Source organism: Oncorhynchus clarkii, unplaced genomic scaffold (genome assembly GCF_045791955.1).
Source record: "Oncorhynchus clarkii lewisi isolate Uvic-CL-2024 unplaced genomic scaffold, UVic_Ocla_1.0 unplaced_contig_8311_pilon_pilon, whole genome shotgun sequence".
Taxonomy (NCBI): domain Eukaryota; kingdom Metazoa; phylum Chordata; class Actinopteri; order Salmoniformes; family Salmonidae; genus Oncorhynchus; species Oncorhynchus clarkii.
The window spans coordinates 110,001-133,827 of NW_027258042.1; the positions used below are offsets into that span (position 1 = coordinate 110,001).

The 23,827-nt window shown below is 43.7% G+C and overlaps 1 protein-coding gene across 2 annotated transcripts in view; it reads right to left on the minus strand.

The window, feature by feature from the left end:
* LOC139394620 (lysophosphatidylcholine acyltransferase 1-like) overlaps window positions 1–23,827 on the minus strand; it is an 89,159-nt gene that overhangs the window by 33,756 nt on the left and 31,576 nt on the right. For both annotated transcript variants that reach the window (XM_071142720.1, XM_071142721.1), the window contains exon 2: window positions 8,230–8,369. In XM_071142720.1, the coding sequence (XP_070998821.1) occupies window positions 8,230–8,369 (140 nt within the window). The remainder of the gene's footprint in view (window positions 1–8,229; window positions 8,370–23,827) is intronic.

The following is a 23,827-nucleotide window of genomic DNA, read 5'->3' on the forward strand; positions in this document are numbered from 1 at the left end:
GACACCACAACAGGAGAGTCCCTTCAACCATTATTCTCCAGACATTGAGCAGACACCACAACAGGAGAGTCCCTTCAACCATTATTCTCCAGACATTGAGCAGACACCACAACAGGAGAGACCCTACAACCATTATTCGACAGACATTGAGCAGACACCACAACGTGGAGAGTCCCTACAACCATTATTCTACAGACATTGAGCAGACACCACAACAGGAGAGTCAATTCAACCATTATTATCCAGACATTGAGCAGACACCACAACATGGAGGCAGTATAATGTAATGTGGAGGCAGTATAATGTAATGAAATGTGAGGCAGTATAATGTAATGTGGAGGCAGTATAATGTAATGTGGAGGCAGTATAATGTAATGTGGAGGCAGTATAATGTAATGTAATGTGGAGGCAGTATAATGTAATGTGAGGCAGTATAATGTAATGTGGAGGCAGTATAATGTAATGTGGAGGCAGTATAATGTAATGTGGAGGCAGTATAATGTAATGTGAGGCAGTATAATGTAATGTGAGGCAGTATAATGTAATGTGGAGGCAGTATAATGTAATGTGGAGGCAGTATAATGTAATGTGGAGGCAGTATAATGTAATGTAATGTGGAGGCAGTATAATGTAATGTTGAGGCAGTATAATGTAATGTGAGGCAGTATAATGTAATGTGGAGGCAGTATAATGTAATGTAATGTGGAGGCAGTATAATGTAATGTGGAGGCAGTATAATGTAATGTGGAGGCAGTATAATGTAATGTGAGGCAGTATAATGTAATGTAATGTGGAGGCAGTATAATGTAATGTGGAGGCAGTATAATGTAATGGGAGGCAGTATAATGTAATGTGAGGCAGTATAATGTAATGTGGAGGCAGTATAATGTAATGTGGAGGCAGTATAATGTAATGTGGAGGCAGTATAATGTAATGTGGAGGCAGTATAATGTAATGTGGAGGCAGTATAATGTAATGTGGAGGCAGTATAATGTAATGTGAGGCAGTATAATGTAATGTGGAGGCAGTATAATGTAATGTGGAGGCAGTATAATGTAATGTGAGGCAGTATAATGTAATGTGGAGGCAGTATAATGTAATGTGAGGCAGTATAATGTAATGTGGAGGCAGTATAATGTAATGTGGAGGCAGTATAATGTAATGTGAGGCAGTATAATGTAATGTGGAGGCAGTATAATGTAATGTGGAGGCAGTATAATGTAATGTGGAGGCAGTATAATGTAATGTGGAGGCAGTATAATGTAATGTGGAGGCAGTATAATGTAATGTGGAGGCAGTATAATGTAATGTGAGGCAGTATAATGTAATGTGGAGGCAGTATAATGTAATGTGAGGCAGTATAATGTAATGTGGAGGCAGCATAATGTAATGTGGAGGCAGTATAATGTAATGTGGAGGCAGTATAATGTAATGGGAGGCAGTATAATGTAATGTGGAGGCAGTATAATGTAATGTGGAGGCAGTATAATGTAATGTGGAGGCAGTATAATGTAATGTGGAGGCAGTATAATGTAATGTGGAGGCAGTATAATGTAATGTAATGTGGAGGCAGTATAATGTAATGTGAGGCAGTATAATGTAATGTGAGGCAGTATAATGTAATGTAATGTGAGGCAGTATAATGTAATGTGGAGGCAGTATAATGTGATGTTGAGGCAGTATAATGTAATATGGAGGCAGTATAATGTAATGTGAGGCAGTATAATGTAATGTGGAGGCAGTATAATGTAATGTGATGTGAGGCAGTATAATGTAATGTGGAGGCAGTATAATGTAATGGGAGGCAGTATAATGTAATGTGGAGGCAGTATAATGTAATGTGGAGGCAGTATAATGTAATGGGAGGCAGTATAATGTAATGTGGAGGCAGTATAATGTAATGTGATGTGGAGGCAGTATAATGTAATGTGGAGGCAGTATAATGTAATGTGAAGGCAGTATAATGTAATGTGGAGGCAGTATAATGTAATGTAATATGGAGGCAGTATAATGTAATGTGGAGGCAGTATAATGTAATGTGGAGGCAGTATAATGTAATGTGAAGGCAGTATAATGTAATGTGGAGGCAGTATAATGTAATGTGGAGGCAGTATAATGTAATGTGAGGCAGTATAATGTAATGTGAAGGCAGTATAATGTAATGTGAGGCAGTATAATGTAATGTTGAGGCAGTATAATGTAATGTGGAGGCAGTATAATGTAATGTGAGGCAGTATAATGTAATGTTGAGGCAGTATAATGTAATGTAATGTGGAGGCAGTATAATGTAATGTGAGGCAGTATAATGTAATGTGGAGGCAGTATAATGTAATGTGGAGGCAGTATAATGTAATGTGAAGGCAGTATAATGTAATGTGGAGGCAGTATAATGTAATGTGGAGGCAGTATAATGTAATGTGGAGGCAGTATAATGTAATGTGGAGGCAGTATAATGTAATGTGGAGGCAGTATAATGTAATGTTGAGGCAGTATAATGTAATGTGGAGGCAGTATAATGTAATGTGGAGGCAGTATAATGTAATGTGGAGGCAGTATAATGTAATGTGGAGGCAGTATAATGTAATGTGGAGGCAGTATAATGTAATGTGGAGGCAGTATAATGTAATGTGGAGGCAGTATAATGTAATGTGGAGGCAGTATAATGTAATGGGAGCTCTACAACACAACATCCCCCAGACAGAGACAGTAAACCACACAGCTCTACAACACAACATCCCCCAGACAGAGACAGTAAACCACACAGCTCTACAACACAACATCCCCCAGACAGAGACAGTAAACCACACAGCTCTACAACACAACATCCCCCAGACAGAGACAGTAAACCACACAGCTCCAGAAGACAACATCCCCCAGACAGAGACAGTAAACCACACAGCTCTAGAAGACAACTTCCCCCAGACAGAGACAGTAAACCACACAGCTCTACAACACAACATCCCCCAGACAGAGACAGTAAACCACACAGCTCTACAACACAACATCCCCCAGACAGAGACAGTAAACCACACAGCTCTAGAAGACAACATCCCCCAGACAGAGACAGTAAACCACACAGCTCCAGAAGACAACATCCCCCAGACAGAGACAGTAGACGGTAGATCACACGACAGTGTCCTGACAGGCAGGCTGTCACCTCTCTAAGTATGAGTCACATCTCATTTACTCCCCACTGGGTGTGATGAGACAGACCACTACAGTAGTAGGAGAGGAGAGGAGAGGAGAGGAGAGGAGAGGAGAGGAGAGGAGAGGAGAGGAGAGGAGAGGAGAGGAGAGGAGAGAGCAGAGGAGAGGACAGGGGAGAGGAGAGGAGAGGAGAGGACAGGACAGGAGGGGACAGGAGAGGAGAGGAGAGGAGAGGAAAGGAAAGGGGAGAAGAGAGCAGAGGAGAGGACAGGGGAGAGGAGAGGACAGGACAGGAGGGGACAGGAGGGGAGGGGACAGGAGAGGAGAGGAAAGGAAAGGGGAGAGGAGAATCACCAGAAGCTTCTCCAATCCACAGGGGACTGGCTCAGGCAGTCGTCAAACATTGACACACTAACACTCTCTGGCTGAGGCAACCCACGACGCTACCCTCAATTCAACAGTTATGTAGCCTAATTCACGACCAGAAATAGAAACTAATGGATTCAAACAGACCAAAATACACTGAGTGTACAAAACATTAGGAACACCTGCTCTTTCCATGACACAGACCGACCAGGTGAATCCAGGTGAAAGATATGATCCCTTATTGATGTCACTTTGTTAAATCCACTTCAATCAGTGTAGATGAAGGGGAGGAGACGGGTTAAATAAGGATTTTTAAGCCTTGAGACAATTGAGACATGAATTGTGTATGTGTGCCATTCAGAGGGTGAATGGGGCAAGACAAAATATTGAAGTGTCTTTGAACGGGGTTATGGTAGAAGGTACCAGGTGCACCGGTTTGTGTCAAGAACTGCAACGCTGCTGGGTTTTTCACGCTCAAAAATGGTCCACCACCCTAAGGACATTCCAGACAACTTGACAACTGTGGGAGGCATTTGAGTCAACATGGGCCAGCATCCCTTGTAGTGTCTCTAACCATTTCCTCTCTCTGTTGTAGTGTCTCTAACCATTTCCTCTCTCTGTTGTAGTGTCTATAACCCTTTCCTCTCTCTGTTGTGGTGTCTATAACCCTTTACTCTGTTGTAGTGTCTATAACCCTTTCCTCTCTCTGTTGTAGTGTCTATAACCCTTTCCTCTCTCTGTTGTAGTGTCTCTAACCATTTCCTCTCTCTGTTGTAGTGTCTATAACCCTTTCCTCTCTCTGTTGTAGTGTCTCTAACCATTTCCTCTGTTGTAGTGTCTATAACCCTTTCCTCTCTCTGTTGTAGTGTCTATAACCATTTCCTCTCTCTGTTGTAGTGTCTATAACCATTTCCTCTCTCTGTTGTAGTGTCTATAACCCTTTCCTCTCTCTGTTGTAGTGTCTATAACCATTTCCTCTCTCTGTTGTAGTGTCTATAACCATTTCCTCTCCCTGTTGTAGTGTCTCTAACCCTTTCCTCTCTCTGTTGTAGTGTCTATAACCCTTTCCTCTCTCTGTTGTAGTGTCTATAACCATTTCCTCTCTCTGTTGTAGTGTCTCTAACCCTTTCATCTCTGTTGTAGTGTCTCTAACCCTTTCCTCTCTGTTGTAGTGTCTATAACCCTTTCCTCTGTTGTAGTGTCTCTAACCCTTTCCTCTCTCTGTTGTAGTGTCTATAACCCTTTCCTCTCTCTGTTGTAGTGTCTCTAACCATTTCCTCTCTGTTGTAGTGTCTATAACCCTTTCCTCTCTCTGTTGTAGTGTCTCTAACCCTTTCCTCTGTTGTAGTGTCTATAACCCTTTCCTCTGTTGTAGTGTCTATAACCCTTTCCTCTCTCTGTTGTAGTGTCTATAACCCTTTCCTCTGTTGTAGTGTCTATAATCCTTTCCTCTCTCTGTTGTAGTGTCTATAACCCTTTCCTCTCTCTGTTGTAGTGTCTATAACCCTTTCCTCTTTTGTAGTGTCTATAACCCTTTCCTCTTTTGTAGTGTCTATAACCCTTTCCTCTCTCTGTTGTGGTGTCTATAATCCTTTCCTCTCTCTGTTGTAGTGTCTATAATCCTTTCCTCTCTCTGTTGTAGTGTCTATAACCCTTTCCTCTGTTGTAGTGTCTATAATCCTTTCCTCTCTCTGTTGTAGTGTCTATAACCCTTTCCTCTCTCTGTTGTAGTGTCTATAATCCTTTCCTCTCTCTGTTGTAGTGTCTCTAACCCTTTCCTCTCTCTGTTGTAGTGTCTCTAACCCTTTCCTCTCTCTGTTGTAGTGTCTATAACCATTTCCTCTCTCTGTTGTAGTGTCTATAACCCTTTCCTCTCTCTGTTGTAGTGTCTATAACCCTTTCCTCTCTGTTGTAGTGTCTCTAACCCTTTCCTCTCTCTGTTGTAGTGTCTATAACCATTTCCTCTCTCTGTTGTAGTGTCTCTAACCCTTTCATCTCTGTTGTAGTGTCTCTAACCCTTTCCTCTCTGTTGTAGTGTCTATAACCCTTTCCTCTCTCTGTTATAGTGTCTCTAACCCTTTCCTCTCTCTGTTGTAGTGTCTCTAACCCTTTCCTCTCTCTGTTGTAGTGTCTATAACCCTTTCCTCTCTCTGTTGTAGTGTCTATAACCCTTTCCTCTCTCTGTTATAGTGTCTCTAACCCTTTCCTCTCTCTGTTGTAGTGTCTATAACCATTTCCTCTCTCTGTTGTAGTGTCTCTAACCCTTTCATCTCTGTTGTAGTGTCTCTAACCCTTTCCTCTCTGTTGTAGTGTCTATAACCCTTTCCTCTCTCTGTTGTAGTGTCTCTAACCCTTTCCTCTGTTGTAGTGTCTCTAACCCTTTCCTCTCTCTGTTGTAGTGTCTATAACCCTTTCCTCTGTTGTAGTGTCTATAATCCTTTCCTCTCTCTGTTGTAGTGTCTATAATCCTTTCCTCTCTCTGTTGTAGTGTCTCTAACCCTTTCCTCTCTCTGTTGTAGTGTCTATAACCCTTTCCTCTCTCTGTTGTAGTGTCTATAACCCTTTCCTCTCTGTTGTAGTGTCTCTAACCCTTTCCTCTGTTGTAGTGTCTCTAACCCTTTCCTCTCTCTGTTGTAGTGTCTATAACCATTTCCTCTCTCTGTTGTAGTGTCTCTAACCCTTTCCTCTGTTGTAGTGTCTCTAACCCTTTCCTCTCTCTGTTGTAGTGTCTCTAACCCTTTCCTCTCTCTGTTGTAGTGTCTCTAACCCTTTCCTCTGTTGTAGTGTCTCTAACCCTTTCCTCTCTCTGTTGTAGTGTCTCTAACCCTTTCCTCTCTCTGTTGTAGTGTCTCTAACCCTTCCCTCTCTCTGTTGTAGTGTCTATAACCCTTTCCTCTGTTGTAGTGTCTATAACCCTTTCCTCTCTCTGTTGTAGTGTCTATAACCCTTTCCTCTCTCTGTTGTAGTGTCTATAACCCTTTCCTCTCTCTGTTGTAGTGTCTCTAACCCTTTCCTCTCTCTGTTGTAGTGTCTCCAACCCTTTCCTCTCTCTGTTGTAGTGTCTCAAACCCTTTCCTCTGTTGTAGTGTCTATAACCCTTTCCTCTCTCTGTTGTAGTGTCTCTAACCCTTTCCTCTCTGTTGTAGTGTCTCTAACCCTTTCCTCTCTCTGTTGTAGTGTCTCTAACCCTTTCCTCTCTCTGTTGTAGTGTCTATAACCCTTTCCTCTCTCTGTTGTAGTGTCTCAAACCCTTTCCTCTGTTGTAGTGTCTATAACCCTTTCCTCTCTCTGTTGTAGTGTCTCTAACCCTTTCCTCTCTGTTGTGGTGTCTCTAACCCTTTCCTCTCTCTGTTGTAGTGTCTATAACCCTTCCCTCTCTCTGTTGTAGTGTCTCTAACCCTTTCCTCTGTTGTAGTGTCTATAACCCTTTCCTCTCTCTGTTGTCTCAGGGTCTCTACAACAGAAATACATTTTTTTTTTTGAATGGCAATGTTAGGGTTAATGTATATCAGAATGAACCAGAGGGTTCATGTATCTCAGAGTGAACCCCAGAGGGTTCATGTATCTCAGAGTGAACCAGAGGGTTCATGTATCTCAGGGTGAACCACAGAGGGTTAATGTATTTCAGAGTGAACCACAGAGGGTTCATGTATCTCAGAGTGAACCACAGAGGGTTCATGTATCTCAGAGTGAACCACAGAGGGTTCATGTATCTCAGAGTGAACCCCAGAGTGTTCATGTATCTCAGAGTGAACCACAGAGGGTTCATGTATCTCAGAGTGAACCACAGAGGGTTCATGTATCTCAGAGTGAACCATAGAGGGTTCATGTATCTCAGAGTGAACCATAGAGGGTTCATGTATCTCAGAGTGAACCACAGAGGGTTCATGTATCTCAGGGTGAACCACATAGGGTTCATGTATCTCAGGGTGAACCACAGAGGGTTCATGTATCTCAGGGTGAACCACAGAGGGTTCATGTATCTCAGGGTGAACCACAGAGGGTTCATGTATCTCAGGGTGAACCACATAGGGTTCATGTATCTCAGGGTGAACCACAGAGGGTTCATGTATCTCAGGGTGAACCACAGAGGGTTCATGTATCTCAGGGTGAACCACAGAGGGTTCATGTATCTCAGAGTGAACCATAGAGGGTTCATGTATCTCAGGGTGAACCACATAGGGTTCATGTATCTCAGGGTGAACCACAGAGGGTTCATGTATCTCAGAGGGAACCACAAAGGGTTCATGTATCTCAGAGTGAACCACAGAGGGTTCATGTATCTCAGAGTGAACCATAGAGGGTTCATGTATCTCAGAGTGAACCACAGAGGGTTCATGTATCTCAGAGTGAACCACAGAGGGTTCATGTATCTCAGAGTGAGTGTTAGAGTGTGTTTGTCCCCTCACAGTCCCCTGTCGTTCCATGAGATGTTGTTTAATCTTTTCTTAAAGGTAATGTTATATTAAGGGCTATGTACCTTCTCCATAGAGACTCCACCACCATCTCGTTGGCATCCCACATAGAGTTGGGGTTAGGGTCAGATGGATAGGGTTAAAGGTTATAGGGGTCATGGGTTAGGTTAGCATACATACTTCCTCCATAGAGAATGGGGTTCCACCACCATCTCATTGGCATCCCACATAGAGTTGGGGTTAGGGTCAGATGGATAGGGTTAAAGGTTATAGGGGTCATGGGTTAGGTTAGCATACATACTTCCTCCATAGAGACTGGGGTTCCACCACCATCTCGTTGCGTCCCACAGAGGCGATGAAGGCGAAGGGCCAGGCCAACAGCATCATGAAGGCTGCCAGGAACAACCGGATGGGGAACAGAGTCACCGTCATCAAGGCTATCTGAATGGAGACAAAGACAGAGAAGAGAGATGTAGACAGACAGACAGCTTGGATAGATAGAAGAGAGATGTAGACAGACAGACAGCTTGGATAGATAGAAGAGAGCTGTAGACAGACAGCTTGGATAGATAGAAGAGAGATGTAGACAGACAGACAGCTTAGATAGATAGAAGAGAGATGTAGACAGACTGCTTGGATAGATAGAAGAGAGCTGTAGACAGACACCTTGGATAGATAGAAAAGAGCTGTAGACAGACAGACAGCTTGGATAGATAGAAGAGAGCTGTAGACAGACAGACAGCTTGGATAGATAGAAGAGAGCTGTAGACAGACAGACAGCTTGGATAGATAGAAGAGAGCTGTAGACAGACAGACAGCTTGGATAGATAGAAGAGAGCTGTAGACAGACAGACAGCTTGGATAGATAGAAGAGAGCTGTAGACAGACAGACACCTTGGATAGATAGAAAAGAGCTGTAGACAGACAGACAGCTTGGATAGATAGAAGAGAGCTGTAGACAGACAGACAGCTTGGATAGATAGAAGAGAGCTGTAGGCAGACAGACACCTTGGATAGATAGAAGAGAGCTGTAGACAGACAGACAGCTTGGATAGATAGAAGAGAGCTGTAGACAGACAGACACCTTGGATAGATAGAAGAGAGCTGTAGACAGACAGACAGCTTGGATTGATAGAAGAGAGATGTAGACAGACTGCTTGGATAGATAGAAGAGAGCTGTAGACAGACAGGAACAGCTTAGATAGATAGAAGAGAGATGTAGACAGGCTGCTTGGATAGATAGAAGAGAGCTGTAGACAGACAGACAGCTTGGATAGATAGAAGAGAGCTGTAGACAGACAGACAGCTTGGATAGATAGAAGAGAGATGTAGACAGACAGACAGCTTGGATAGATAGAAGAGAGCTGTAGACAGACAGCTTGGATAGATAGAAGAGAGCTGTAGACAGACAGACAGCTTGGATAGATAGAAGAGAGCTGCAGACAGACAGGAACAGCTTGGATAGCTAGAAGAGAGCTGTAGACAGACAGGAACAGCTTAGATAGATAGAAGAGAGCTGCAGACAGACACCTTGGATAGATAGAAGAGAGCTGTAGACAGACAGACAGCTTGGATAAATAGAAGAGAGCTGTAGACAGACAGACAGCTTGGATAGATAGAAGAGAGCCGCAGACAGACAGGAACAGCTTGGATGGATAGAAGAGAGCTGTAGACAGACAGGAACAGCTTGAAAAGATAGAAGAGAGATGTAGACAGACAGACAGCTTGGATAGATAGAAGAGAGCTGTAGACAGACAGACAGCTTGGATAGATAGAAGAGAGCTGCAGACAGACACCTTGGATAGATAGAAGAGAGCTGTAGACAGACAGACACCTTGGATAGATAGAAGAGAGCTGTAGACAGACAGACAGCTTGGATAAATAGAAGAGAGCTGTAGACAGACAGGAACAACTTAAAAAGATAGAAGAGAGATGTAGACAGACAGGAACAGCTTGGATAGATAGAAGAGAGATGTAGACAGACAGACAGCTTGGATAGATAGAAGAGAGCTGTAGACAGACAGACAGGAACAGCTTGGATAGATAGAAGAGAGCTGTAGACAGACAGACAGCTTGGATAAATAGAAGAGAGCTGTAGACAGACAGGAACAGCTTGGATAGATAGAAGAGAGCTGTAGACAGACAGGAACAGCTTGGATAGATAGAAGAGAGCTGCAGACAGACAGCTTGGATAGATAGAAGAGAGCTGCAGACAGACAGCTTGGATAGATAGAAGAGAGCTGTAGACAGACAGCTTGGATAGATAGAAGAGAGCTGTAGACAGACAGACAGCTTGGATAGATAGAAGAGAGATGTAGACAGACAGCTTGGATAAATAGAAGAGAGCTGCAGACAGACAGGAACAGCTTGGATAGATAGAAGAGAGATGTAGACAGACAGACAGCTTGGATAGATAGAAGAGAGCTGTAGACAGACAGCTTGGATAGATAGAAGAGAGATGTAGACAGACAGACAGCTTAGATAGATAGAAGAGAGATGTAGACAGACTGCTTGGATAGATAGAAGAGAGCTGTAGACAGACACCTTGGATAGATAGAAAAGAGCTGTAGACAGACAGACAGCTTGGATAGATAGAAGAGAGCTGTAGACAGACAGACAGCTTGGATAGATAGAAGAGAGCTGTAGACAGACAGACAGCTTGGATAGATAGAAGAGAGCTGTAGACAGACAGACAGCTTGGATAGATAGAAGAGAGCTGTAGACAGACAGACAGCTTGGATAGATAGAAGAGAGCTGTAGACAGACAGACACCTTGGATAGATAGAAAAGAGCTGTAGACAGACAGACAGCTTGGATAGATAGAAGAGAGCTGTAGACAGACAGACAGCTTGGATAGATAGAAGAGAGCTGTAGACAGACAGACACCTTGGATAGATAGAAGAGAGCTGTAGACAGACAGACAGCTTGGATAGATAGAAGAGAGCTGTAGACAGACAGACACCTTGGATAGATAGAAGAGAGCTGTAGACAGACAGACAGCTTGGATTGATAGAAGAGAGATGTAGACAGACTGCTTGGATAGATAGAAGAGAGCTGTAGACAGACAGGAACAGCTTAGATAGATAGAAGAGAGATGTAGACAGGCTGCTTGGATAGATAGAAGAGAGCTGTAGACAGACAGACAGCTTGGATAGATAGAAGAGAGCTGTAGACAGACAGACAGCTTGGATAGATAGAAGAGAGATGTAGACAGACAGACAGCTTGGATAGATAGAAGAGAGCTGTAGACAGACAGCTTGGATAGATAGAAGAGAGCTGTAGACAGACAGACAGCTTGGATAGATAGAAGAGAGCTGCAGACAGACAGGAACAGCTTGGATAGCTAGAAGAGAGCTGTAGACAGACAGGAACAGCTTAGATAGATAGAAGAGAGCTGCAGACAGACACCTTGGATAGATAGAAGAGAGATGTAGACAGACAGACAGCTTGGATAAATAGAAGAGAGCTGTAGACAGACAGACAGCTTGGATAGATAGAAGAGAGCCGCAGACAGACAGGAACAGCTTGGATGGTTAGAAGAGAGCTGTAGACAGACAGGAACAGCTTGAAAAGATAGAAGAGAGATGTAGACAGACAGACAGCTTGGATAGATAGAAGAGAGCTGTAGACAGACAGACAGCTTGGATAGATAGAAGAGAGCTGCAGACAGACACCTTGGATAGATAGAAGAGAGCTGTAGACAGACAGACACCTTGGATAGATAGAAGAGAGCTGTAGACAGACAGACAGCTTGGATAAATAGAAGAGAGCTGTAGACAGACAGGAACAGCTTGAAAAGATAGAAGAGAGATGTAGACAGACAGGAACAGCTTGGATAGATAGAAGAGAGATGTAGACAGACAGACAGCTTGGATAGATAGAAGAGAGCTGTAGACAGACAGACAGGAACAGCTTGGATAGATAGAAGAGAGCTGTAGACAGACAGACAGCTTGGATAAATAGAAGAGAGCTGTAGACAGACAGGAACAGCTTGGATAGATAGAAGAGAGCTGTAGACAGACAGGAACAGCTTGGATAGATAGAAGAGAGCTGCAGACAGACAGCTTGGATAGATAGAAGAGAGCTGCAGACAGACAGCTTGGATAGATAGAAGAGAGCTGTAGACAGACAGCTTGGATAGATAGAAGAGAGCTGTAGACAGACAGACAGCTTGGATAAATAGAAGAGAGCTGTAGACAGACAGACAGCTTGGATAGATAGAAGAGAGATGTAGACAGACAGCTTGGATAAATAGAAGAGAGCTGCAGACAGACAGGAACAGCTTGGATAGATAGAAGAGAGCTGTAGACAGACAGACACCTTGGATAGATAGAAGAGAGCTGTAGACAGACAGGAACAGCTTGAAAAGATAGAAGAGAGATGTAGACAGACAGGAACAGCTTAGATAGAAGAGAGATGTAGACAGACAGGAACAGCTTGGATAGATAGAAGAGAGCTGTAGACAGACAGCTTGGATAGATAGAAGAGAGTTGTACACAGACAGGAACAGCTTGGATAGATAGAACAGAGCTGTAGACAGACAGCTTGGATAGATAGATAGAAAAGAGCTGTAGACAGACAGGAACAGCTTGAAAAGATAGAGGAGAGATGTAGACAGACAGCTTGGATAAATAGAAGAGAGCTGTAGACAGACAGCTTGGATAAATAGAAGAGAGCTGTAGACAGACAGGAACAGCTTGGATAGATAGAAGAGAGATGTAGACAGACAGCTTGGATAAATAGAAGAGAGCTGCAGACAGACAGGAACAGCTTGGATAGATAGAAGAGAGCTGTAGACAGACAGACACCTTGGATAGATAGAAGAGAGCTGTAGACAGACAGGAACAGCTTGAAAAGATAGAAGAGAGATGTAGACAGACAGGAACAGCTTAGATAGAAGAGAGATGTAGACAGACAGGAACAGCTTGGATAGATAGAAGAGAGCTGTAGACAGACAGCTTGGATAGATAGAAGAGAGCTGTAGACAGACAGACACCTTGGATAAATAGAAGAGAGCTGTAGACAGACAGACAGCTTGGATAGATAGAAGAGAGATGTAGACAGACAGACAGCTTGGATAAATAGAAGAGAGCTGTAGACAGACAGCTTGGATAGATAGAAAAGAGCTGTAGACAGACAGACAGGAACAGCTTGGATAGATAGAAGAGAGCTGTAGACAGACAGACAGGAACAGCTTGGATAGATAGAAGAGAGCTGTAGACAGACAGGAACAGCTTAGATAGATAGAAGAGAGCTGCAGACAGACACCTTGGATAGATAGAAGAGAGCTGTAGACAGACAGACAGCTTGGATAAATAGAAGAGAGCTGTAGACAGACAGACAGCTTGGATAGATAGAAGAGAGCCGCAGACAGACAGGAACAGCTTGGATGGATAGAAGAGAGCTGTAGACAGACAGGAACAGCTTGAAAAGATAGAAGAGAGATGTAGACAGACAGACAGCTTGGATAGATAGAAGAGAGCTGTAGACAGACAGACAGCTTGGATAGATAGAAGAGAGCTGCAGACAGACACCTTGGATAGATAGAAGAGAGCTGTAGACAGACAGACACCTTGGATAGATAGAAGAGAGCTGTAGACAGACAGACAGCTTGGATAAATAGAAGAGAGCTGTAGACAGACAGGAACAGCTTGAAAAGATAGAAGAGAGATGTAGACAGACAGGAACAGCTTGGATAGATAGAAGAGAGATGTAGACAGACAGACAGCTTGGATAGATAGAAGAGAGCTGTAGACAGACAGACAGGAACAGCTTGGATAGATAGAAGAGAGCTGTAGACAGACAGACAGCTTGGATAAATAGAAGAGAGCTGTAGACAGACAGGAACAGCTTGGATAGATAGAAGAGAGCTGTAGACAGACAGGAACAGCTTGGATAGATAGAAGAGAGCTGCAGACAGACAGCTTGGATAGATAGAAGAGAGCTGCAGACAGACAGCTTGGATAGATAGAAGAGAGCTGTAGACAGACAGCTTGGATAGATAGAAGAGAGCTGTAGACAGACAGACAGCTTGGATAGATAGAAGAGAGATGTAGACAGACAGCTTGGATAAATAGAAGAGAGCTGCAGACAGACAGGAACAGCTTGGATAGATAGAAGAGAGATGTAGACAGACAGACAGCTTGGATAGATAGAAGAGAGCTGTAGACAGACAGCTTGGATAGATAGAAGAGAGATGTAGACAGACAGACAGCTTAGATAGATAGAAGAGAGATGTAGACAGACTGCTTGGATAGATAGAAGAGAGCTGTAGACAGACACCTTGGATAGATAGAAAAGAGCTGTAGACAGACAGACAGCTTGGATAGATAGAAGAGAGCTGTAGACAGACAGACAGCTTGGATAGATAGAAGAGAGCTGTAGACAGACAGACAGCTTGGATAGATAGAAGAGAGCTGTAGACAGACAGACAGCTTGGATAGATAGAAGAGAGCTGTAGACAGACAGACAGCTTGGATAGATAGAAGAGAGCTGTAGACAGACAGACACCTTGGATAGATAGAAAAGAGCTGTAGACAGACAGACAGCTTGGATAGATAGAAGAGAGCTGTAGACAGACAGACAGCTTGGATAGATAGAAGAGAGCTGTAGACAGACAGACACCTTGGATAGATAGAAGAGAGCTGTAGACAGACAGACAGCTTGGATAGATAGAAGAGAGCTGTAGACAGACAGACACCTTGGATAGATAGAAGAGAGCTGTAGACAGACAGACAGCTTGGATTGATAGAAGAGAGATGTAGACAGACTGCTTGGATAGATAGAAGAGAGCTGTAGACAGACAGGAACAGCTTAGATAGATAGAAGAGAGATGTAGACAGGCTGCTTGGATAGATAGAAGAGAGCTGTAGACAGACAGACAGCTTGGATAGATAGAAGAGAGCTGTAGACAGACAGACAGCTTGGATAGATAGAAGAGAGATGTAGACAGACAGACAGCTTGGATAGATAGAAGAGAGCTGTAGACAGACAGCTTGGATAGATAGAAGAGAGCTGTAGACAGACAGACAGCTTGGATAGATAGAAGAGAGCTGCAGACAGACAGGAACAGCTTGGATAGCTAGAAGAGAGCTGTAGACAGACAGGAACAGCTTAGATAGATAGAAGAGAGCTGCAGACAGACACCTTGGATAGATAGAAGAGAGATGTAGACAGACAGACAGCTTGGATAAATAGAAGAGAGCTGTAGACAGACAGACAGCTTGGATAGATAGAAGAGAGCCGCAGACAGACAGGAACAGCTTGGATGGATAGAAGAGAGCTGTAGACAGACAGGAACAGCTTGAAAAGATAGAAGAGAGATGTAGACAGACAGACAGCTTGGATAGATAGAAGAGAGCTGTAGACAGACAGACAGCTTGGATAGATAGAAGAGAGCTGCAGACAGACACCTTGGATAGATAGAAGAGAGCTGTAGACAGACAGACACCTTGGATAGATAGAAGAGAGCTGTAGACAGACAGACAGCTTGGATAAATAGAAGAGAGCTGTAGACAGACAGGAACAGCTTGAAAAGATAGAAGAGAGATGTAGACAGACAGGAACAGCTTGGATAGATAGAAGAGAGATGTAGACAGACAGACAGCTTGGATAGATAGAAGAGAGCTGTAGACAGACAGACAGGAACAGCTTGGATAGATAGAAGAGAGCTGTAGACAGACAGACAGCTTGGATAAATAGAAGAGAGCTGTAGACAGACAGGAACAGCTTGGATAGATAGAAGAGAGCTGTAGACAGACAGGAACAGCTTGGATAGATAGAAGAGAGCTGCAGACAGACAGCTTGGATAGATAGAAGAGAGCTGCAGACAGACAGCTTGGATAGATAGAAGAGAGCTGTAGACAGACAGCTTGGATAGATAGAAGAGAGCTGTAGACAGACAGACAGCTTGGATAAATAGAAGAGAGCTGTAGACAGACAGACAGCTTGGATAGATAGAAGAGAGATGTAGACAGACAGCTTGGATAAATAGAAGAGAGCTGCAGACAGACAGGAACAGCTTGGATAGATAGAAGAGAGCTGTAGACAGACAGACACCTTGGATAGATAGAAGAGAGCTGTAGACAGACAGGAACAGCTTGAAAAGATAGAAGAGAGATGTAGACAGACAGGAACAGCTTAGATAGAAGAGAGATGTAGACAGACAGGAACAGCTTGGATAGATAGAAGAGAGCTGTAGACAGACAGCTTGGATAGATAGAAGAGAGTTGTACACAGACAGGAACAGCTTGGATAGATAGAACAGAGCTGTAGACAGACAGCTTGGATAGATAGATAGAAAAGAGCTGTAGACAGACAGGAACAGCTTGAAAAGATAGAGGAGAGATGTAGACAGACAGCTTGGATAAATAGAAGAGAGCTGTAGACAGACAGCTTGGATAAATAGAAGAGAGCTGTAGACAGACAGGAACAGCTTGGATAGATAGAAGAGAGATGTAGACAGACAGCTTGGATAAATAGAAGAGAGCTGCAGACAGACAGGAACAGCTTGGATAGATAGAAGAGAGCTGTAGACAGACAGACACCTTGGATAGATAGAAGAGAGCTGTAGACAGACAGACACCTTGGATAAATAGAAGAGAGCTGTAGACAGACAGACAGCTTGGATAGATAGAAGAGAGATGTAGACAGACAGACAGCTTGGATAAATAGAAGAGAGCTGTAGACAGACAGCTTGGATAGATAGAAAAGAGCTGTAGACAGACAGACAGGAACAGCTTGGATAGATAGAAGAGAGCTGTAGACAGACAGACAGGAACAGCTTGGATAGATAGAAGAGAGCTGTAGACAGACATACAGCTTGGATAGATAGAAGAGAGATGTAGACAGACAGCTTGGATAGATAGAAGAGAGCTGTAGACAGACAGACAGGAACAGCTTGTATAGATAGAAGAGAGCTGTAGACAGACAGACAGCTTGGATAGATAGAAGAGAGATGTAGACAGACAGACAGCTTGGATAGATAGAACAGAGCTGTAGACAGACACCTTGGATAGATAGAAAAGAGCTGTAGACAGACAGACAGCTTGGATAGATAGAAGAGAGCTGTAGACAGACAGACAGGAACAGCTTGGATAGATAGGAGAGCTGCAGACAGACAGCTTGGATTGATAGAAGAGAGCTGCAGACAGACAGCTTGGATAGATAGAGAAGAGCTGTAGACAGACAGGAACAGCTTGGATAGATAGAAGAGAGATGTAGACAGACAGCTTGGATAGATAGAAGAGAGATGTAGACAGACAGACAGCTTGGATAGATAGAAAAGAGCTGTAGACAGACAGCTTGGATTGATAGAAGAGAGCTGTAGACAGACAGACAGGAACAGCTTGGATAGATAGAACAGAGCTGTAGACAGACAGACAGGAACAGCTTGGATAGCTAGAAGAGAGCTGTAGACAGACAGCTTGGATAGATAGAAGAGAGCTGTAGACAGACAGCTTGGATAGATAGAAGAGAGCTGTAGACAGACAGGAACAGCTTGGATAGATAGAAGAGAGCTGTAGACAGACAGCTTGGATAGATAGAAGAGAGCTGTAGACAGACAGACAGGAACAGCTTGGATAGATAGAAGAGAGCTGTAGACAGACAGACAGGAACAGCTTGGATAGCTAGAAGAGAGTCGTAGACAGACAGACAGCTTGGATAGATAGAACAGAGCTGTAGACAGACAGACAGCTTGGATAGATAGAAGAGAGCTGTAGACAGACAGCTTGGATAGATAGAAGAGAGCTGTAGACAGACACCTTGGATAGATAGAAGAGAGCTGTAGACAGACAGACAGCTTGGATAGATAGAAGAGAGCTGTAGACAGACAGCTTGGAAATATAGAAGAGAGCTGTAGACAGACAGGAACAGCTTGGATAGATAGAAGAGAGCTGTAGACAGACAGACAGCTTGGATAGATAGAAGAGAGCGGTAGACAGACAGCTTGGATAGATAGAAGAGAGCTGTAGACAGACAGGAACAGCTTGGATAGATAGAAGAGAGCTGTAGACAGACAGGAACAGCTTGGATAGATAGAAGAGAGCTGTAGACAGACAGACAGCTTGGATAGATAGAAGAGAGCTGTAGACAGACAGCTTGGATAGATAGAAGAGAGCTGTAGACAGACAGCTTGGATAGATAGAAGAGAGCTGCAGACAGACAGGAACAGCTTGGATAGATAGAAGAGAGATGTAGACAGACAGACAGCTTGGATAGATAGAACAGAGCTGTAGACAGACAGACAGCTTGGATAGATAGAAGAGAGCTGTAGACAGACAGCTTGGATAAATAGAAGAGAGCTGTAGACAGACAGGAACAGCTTGGATAGATAGAAGAGAGCTGTAGACAGACAGCTTGGATAGATAGAAGAGAGCTGTAGACAGACAGCTTGGATAGATAGAAGAGAGCTGTAGACAGACAGGAACAGCTTGGATAGATAGAAGAGAGCTGTAGACAGACAGCTTGGATAGATAGAAGAGAGCCGCAGACAGACAGGAACAGCTTGGATAGATAGAAGAGAGCTGTAGACAGACAGACAGGAACAGCTTGGATAGATAGGAGAGCTGCAGACAGACAGCTTGGATTGATAGAAGAGAGCTGCAGACAGACAGCTTGGATAGATAGAGAAGAGCTGTAGACAGACAGGAACAGCTTGGATAGATAGAAGAGAGATGTAGACAGACAGCTTGTATAGATAGAAGAGAGCTGTAGACAGACAGACAGGAACAGCTTGGATAGATAGAAGAGAGCTGTAGACAGACAGACAGGAACAGCTTGGATAGATAGAAGAGAGTCGTAGACAGACAGACAGCTTGGATAGATAGAACAGAGCTGTAGACAGACAGACAGCTTGGATAGATAGAAGAGAGCTGTAGACAGACAGCTTGGATAAATAGAAGAGAGCTGTAGACAGACAGGAACAGCTTGGATAGATAGAAGAGAGCTGTAGACAGACAGCTTGGATAGATAGAAGAGAGCTGTAGACAGACAGCTTGGATAAATAGAAGAGAGCTGTAGACAGACAGGAACAGCTTGGATAGATAGAAGAGAGCTGTAGACAGACAGCTTGGATAGACAGAAGAGAGCTGTAGACAGACAGACAGCTTGGATAGATAGAAGAGAGCTGTAGACAGACAGACAGCTTGGATAGATAGAAGAGAGCTGTAGACAGACAGGAACAGCTTGGATAGATAAAAGAGAGCTGTAGACAGACAGCTTGGATAGATAGAAGAGAGCTGTAGACAGACAGACAGCTTGGATAGATAGAAGAGAGCTGTAGACAGACAGCTTGGATAGATAGAAGAGAGCTGTAGACAGACAGCTTGGATAAATAGAAGAGAGCTGCAGACAGACAGACACCTTGGATAGATAGAAGAGAGCTGTAGACAGACAGACAGGAACAGCTTGGATAGATAGAAGAGAGCTGTAGACAGACAGCTTGGATAGATAGAAGAGAGCTGTAGACAGACAGACAGGAACAGCTTGGATAGATAGAAGAGAGCTGTAGACAGACAGACAGGAACAGCTTGGATAGATAGAAGAGAGATGTAGACAGACAGCTTGGATAGATAGAAGAGAGCCGCAGACAGACAGCTTGGATAGATAGAAGAGAGCTGTAGACAGACAGACAGGAACAGCTTGGATAGATAGAAGAGAGTCGTAGACAGACAGACAGCTTGGATAGATAGAACAGAGCTGTAGACAGACAGACAGCTTGGATAGATAGAAGAGAGCTGTAGACAGACAGCTTGGATAAATAGAAGAGAGCTGTAGACAGACAGGAACAGCTTGGATAGATAGAAGAGAGCTGTAGACAGACAGCTTGGATAGATAGAAGAGAGCTGTAGACAGACAGGAACAGCTTGGATAGATAGAAGAGAGATGTAGACAGACAGACAGGAACAGCTTGGATAGATAGAAGAGAGCTGTAGACAGACAGACAGCTTGGATAGATAGAAGAGAGCTGTAGACAGACAGACAGCTTGGATAGATAGAAGAGAGCTGTAGACAGACAGCTTGGATAGATAGAAGAGAGCTGTAGACAGACAGCTTGGATAGATAGAAGAGAGCTGTAGACAGACAGACAGCTTGGATAGATAGAAGAGAGCTGTAGACAGACAGCTTGGATAGATAGAAGAGAGCTGTAGACAGACAGCTTGGATAGATAGAACAGAGCTGTAGACAGACAGACAGGAACAGCTTGGATAGCTAGAAGAGAGCTGTAGACAGACAGCTTGGATAGATAGAAGAGAGCTGTAGACAGACAGCTTGGATAGATAGAAGAGAGCTGTAGACAGACAGGAACAGCTTGGATAGATAGAAGAGAGCTGTAGACAGACAGCTTGGATAGATAGAAGAGAGCTGTAGACAGACAGACAGGAACAGCTTGGATAGATAGAAGAGAGCTGTAGACAGACAGACAGGAACAGCTTGGATAGCTAGAAGAGAGTCGTAGACAGACAGACAGCTTGGATAGATAGAACAGAGCTGTAGACAGACAGACAGCTTGGATAGATAGAAGAGAGCTGTAGACAGACAGCTTGGATAGATAGAAGAGAGCTGTAGACAGACACCTTGGATAGATAGAAGAGAGCTGTAGACAGACAGACAGCTTGGATAGATAGAAGAGAGCTGTAGACAGACAGCTTGGAAATATAGAAGAGAGCTGTAGACAGACAGGAACAGCTTGGATAGATAGAAGAGAGCTGTAGACAGACAGACAGCTTGGATAGATAGAAGAGAGCGGTAGACAGACAGCTTGGATAGATAGAAGAGAGCTGTAGACAGACAGGAACAGCTTGGATAGATAGAAGAGAGCTGTAGACAGACAGGAACAGCTTGGATAGATAGAAGAGAGCTGTAGACAGACAGACAGCTTGGATAGATAGAAGAGAGCTGTAGACAGACAGCTTGGATAGATAGAAGAGAGCTGTAGACAGACAGCTTGGATAGATAGAAGAGAGCTGCAGACAGACAGGAACAGCTTGGATAGATAGAAGAGAGATGTAGACAGACAGACAGCTTGGATAGATAGAACAGAGCTGTAGACAGACAGACAGCTTGGATAGATAGAAGAGAGCTGTAGACAGACAGCTTGGATAAATAGAAGAGAGCTGTAGACAGACAGGAACAGCTTGGATAGATAGAAGAGAGCTGTAGACAGACAGCTTGGATAGATAGAAGAGAGCTGTAGACAGACAGCTTGGATAGATAGAAGAGAGCTGTAGACAGACAGGAACAGCTTGGATAGATAGAAGAGAGCTGTAGACAGACAGCTTGGATAGATAGAAGAGAGCCGCAGACAGACAGGAACAGCTTGGATAGATAGAAGAGAGCTGTAGACAGACAGACAGGAACAGCTTGGATAGATAGGAGAGCTGCAGACAGACAGCTTGGATTGATAGAAGAGAGCTGCAGACAGACAGCTTGGATAGATAGAGAAGAGCTGTAGACAGACAGGAACAGCTTGGATAGATAGAAGAGAGATGTAGACAGACAGCTTGTATAGATAGAAGAGAGCTGTAGACAGACAGACAGGAACAGCTTGGATAGATAGAAGAGAGCTGTAGACAGACAGACAGGAACAGCTTGGATAGATAGAAGAGAGTCGTAGACAGACAGACAGCTTGGATAGATAGAACAGAGCTGTAGACAGACAGACAGCTTGGATAGATAGAAGAGAGCTGTAGACAGACAGCTTGGATAAATAGAAGAGAGCTGTAGACAGACAGGAACAGCTTGGATAGATAGAAGAGAGCTGTAGACAGACAGCTTGGATAGATAGAAGAGAGCTGTAGACAGACAGCTTGGATAAATAGAAGAGAGCTGTAGACAGACAGGAACAGCTTGGATAGATAGAAGAGAGCTGTAGACAGACAGCTTGGATAGACAGAAGAGAGCTGTAGACAGACAGACAGCTTGGATAGATAGAAGAGAGCTGTAGACAGACAGACAGCTTGGATAGATAGAAGAGAGCTGTAGACAGACAGGAACAGCTTGGATAGATAAAAGAGAGCTGTAGACAGACAGCTTGGATAGATAGAAGAGAGCTGTAGACAGACAGACAGCTTGGATAGATAGAAGAGAGCTGTAGACAGACAGCTTGGATAGATAGAAGAGAGCTGTAGACAGACAGCTTGGATAAATAGAAGAGAGCTGCAGACAGACAGACACCTTGGATAGATAGAAGAGAGCTGTAGACAGACAGACAGGAACAGCTTGGATAGATAGAAGAGAGCTGTAGACAGACAGCTTGGATAGATAGAAGAGAGCTGTAGACAGACAGACAGGAACAGCTTGGATAGATAGAAGAGAGCTGTAGACAGACAGACAGGAACAGCTTGGATAGATAGAAGAGAGATGTAGACAGACAGCTTGGATAGATAGAAGAGAGCCGCAGACAGACAGCTTGGATAGATAGAAGAGAGCTGTAGACAGACAGACAGGAACAGCTTGGATAGATAGAAGAGAGTCGTAGACAGACAGACAGCTTGGATAGATAGAACAGAGCTGTAGACAGACAGACAGCTTGGATAGATAGAAGAGAGCTGTAGACAGACAGCTTGGATAAATAGAAGAGAGCTGTAGACAGACAGGAACAGCTTGGATAGATAGAAGAGAGCTGTAGACAGACAGCTTGGATAGATAGAAGAGAGCTGTAGACAGACAGCTTGGATAGATAGAAGAGAGCTGTAGACAGACAGGAACAGCTTGGATAGATAGAAGAGAGCTGTAGACAGACAGCTTGGATAGATAGAAGAGAGCTGTAGACAGACAGGAACAGCTTGGATAGATAGAAGAGAGATGTAGACAGACAGACAGGAACAGCTTGGATAGATAGAAGAGAGCTGTAGACAGACAGACAGCTTGGATAGATAGAAGAGAGCTGTAGACAGACAGACAGCTTGGATAGATAGAAGAGAGCTGTAGACAGACAGCTTGGATAGATAGAAGAGAGCTGTAGACAGACAGCTTGGATAGATAGAAGAGAGCTGTAGACAGACAGACACCTTGGATAGATAGAAGAGAGCTGTAGACAGACAGACAGCTTGGATTGATAGAAGAGAGATGTAGACAGACTGCTTGGATAGATAGAAGAGAGCTGTAGACAGACAGGAACAGCTTAGATAGATAGAAGAGAGATGTAGACAGGCTGCTTGGATAGATAGAAGAGAGCTGTAGACAGACAGACAGCTTGGATAGATAGAAGAGAGCTGTAGACAGACAGACAGCTTGGATAGATAGAAGAGAGATGTAGACAGACAGACAGCTTGGATAGATAGAAGAGAGCTGTAGACAGACAGCTTGGATAGATAGAAGAGAGCTGTAGACAGACAGACAGCTTGGATAGATAGAAGAGAGCTGCAGACAGACAGGAACAGCTTGGATAGCTAGAAGAGAGCTGTAGACAGACAGGAACAGCTTAGATAGATAGAAGAGAGCTGCAGACAGACACCTTGGATAGATAGAAGAGAGCTGTAGACAGACAGACAGCTTGGATAAATAGAAGAGAGCTGTAGACAGACAGACAGCTTGGATAGATAGAAGAGAGCCGCAGACAGACAGGAACAGCTTGGATGGATAGAAGAGAGCTGTAGACAGACAGGAACAGCTTGAAAAGATAGAAGAGAGATGTAGACAGACAGACAGCTTGGATAGATAGAAGAGAGCTGTAGACAGACAGACAGCTTGGATAGATAGAAGAGAGCTGCAGACAGACACCTTGGATAGATAGAAGAGAGCTGTAGACAGACAGACACCTTGGATAGATAGAAGAGAGCTGTAGACAGACAGACAGCTTGGATAAATAGAAGAGAGCTGTAGACAGACAGGAACAACTTAAAAAGATAGAAGAGAGATGTAGACAGACAGGAACAGCTTGGATAGATAGAAGA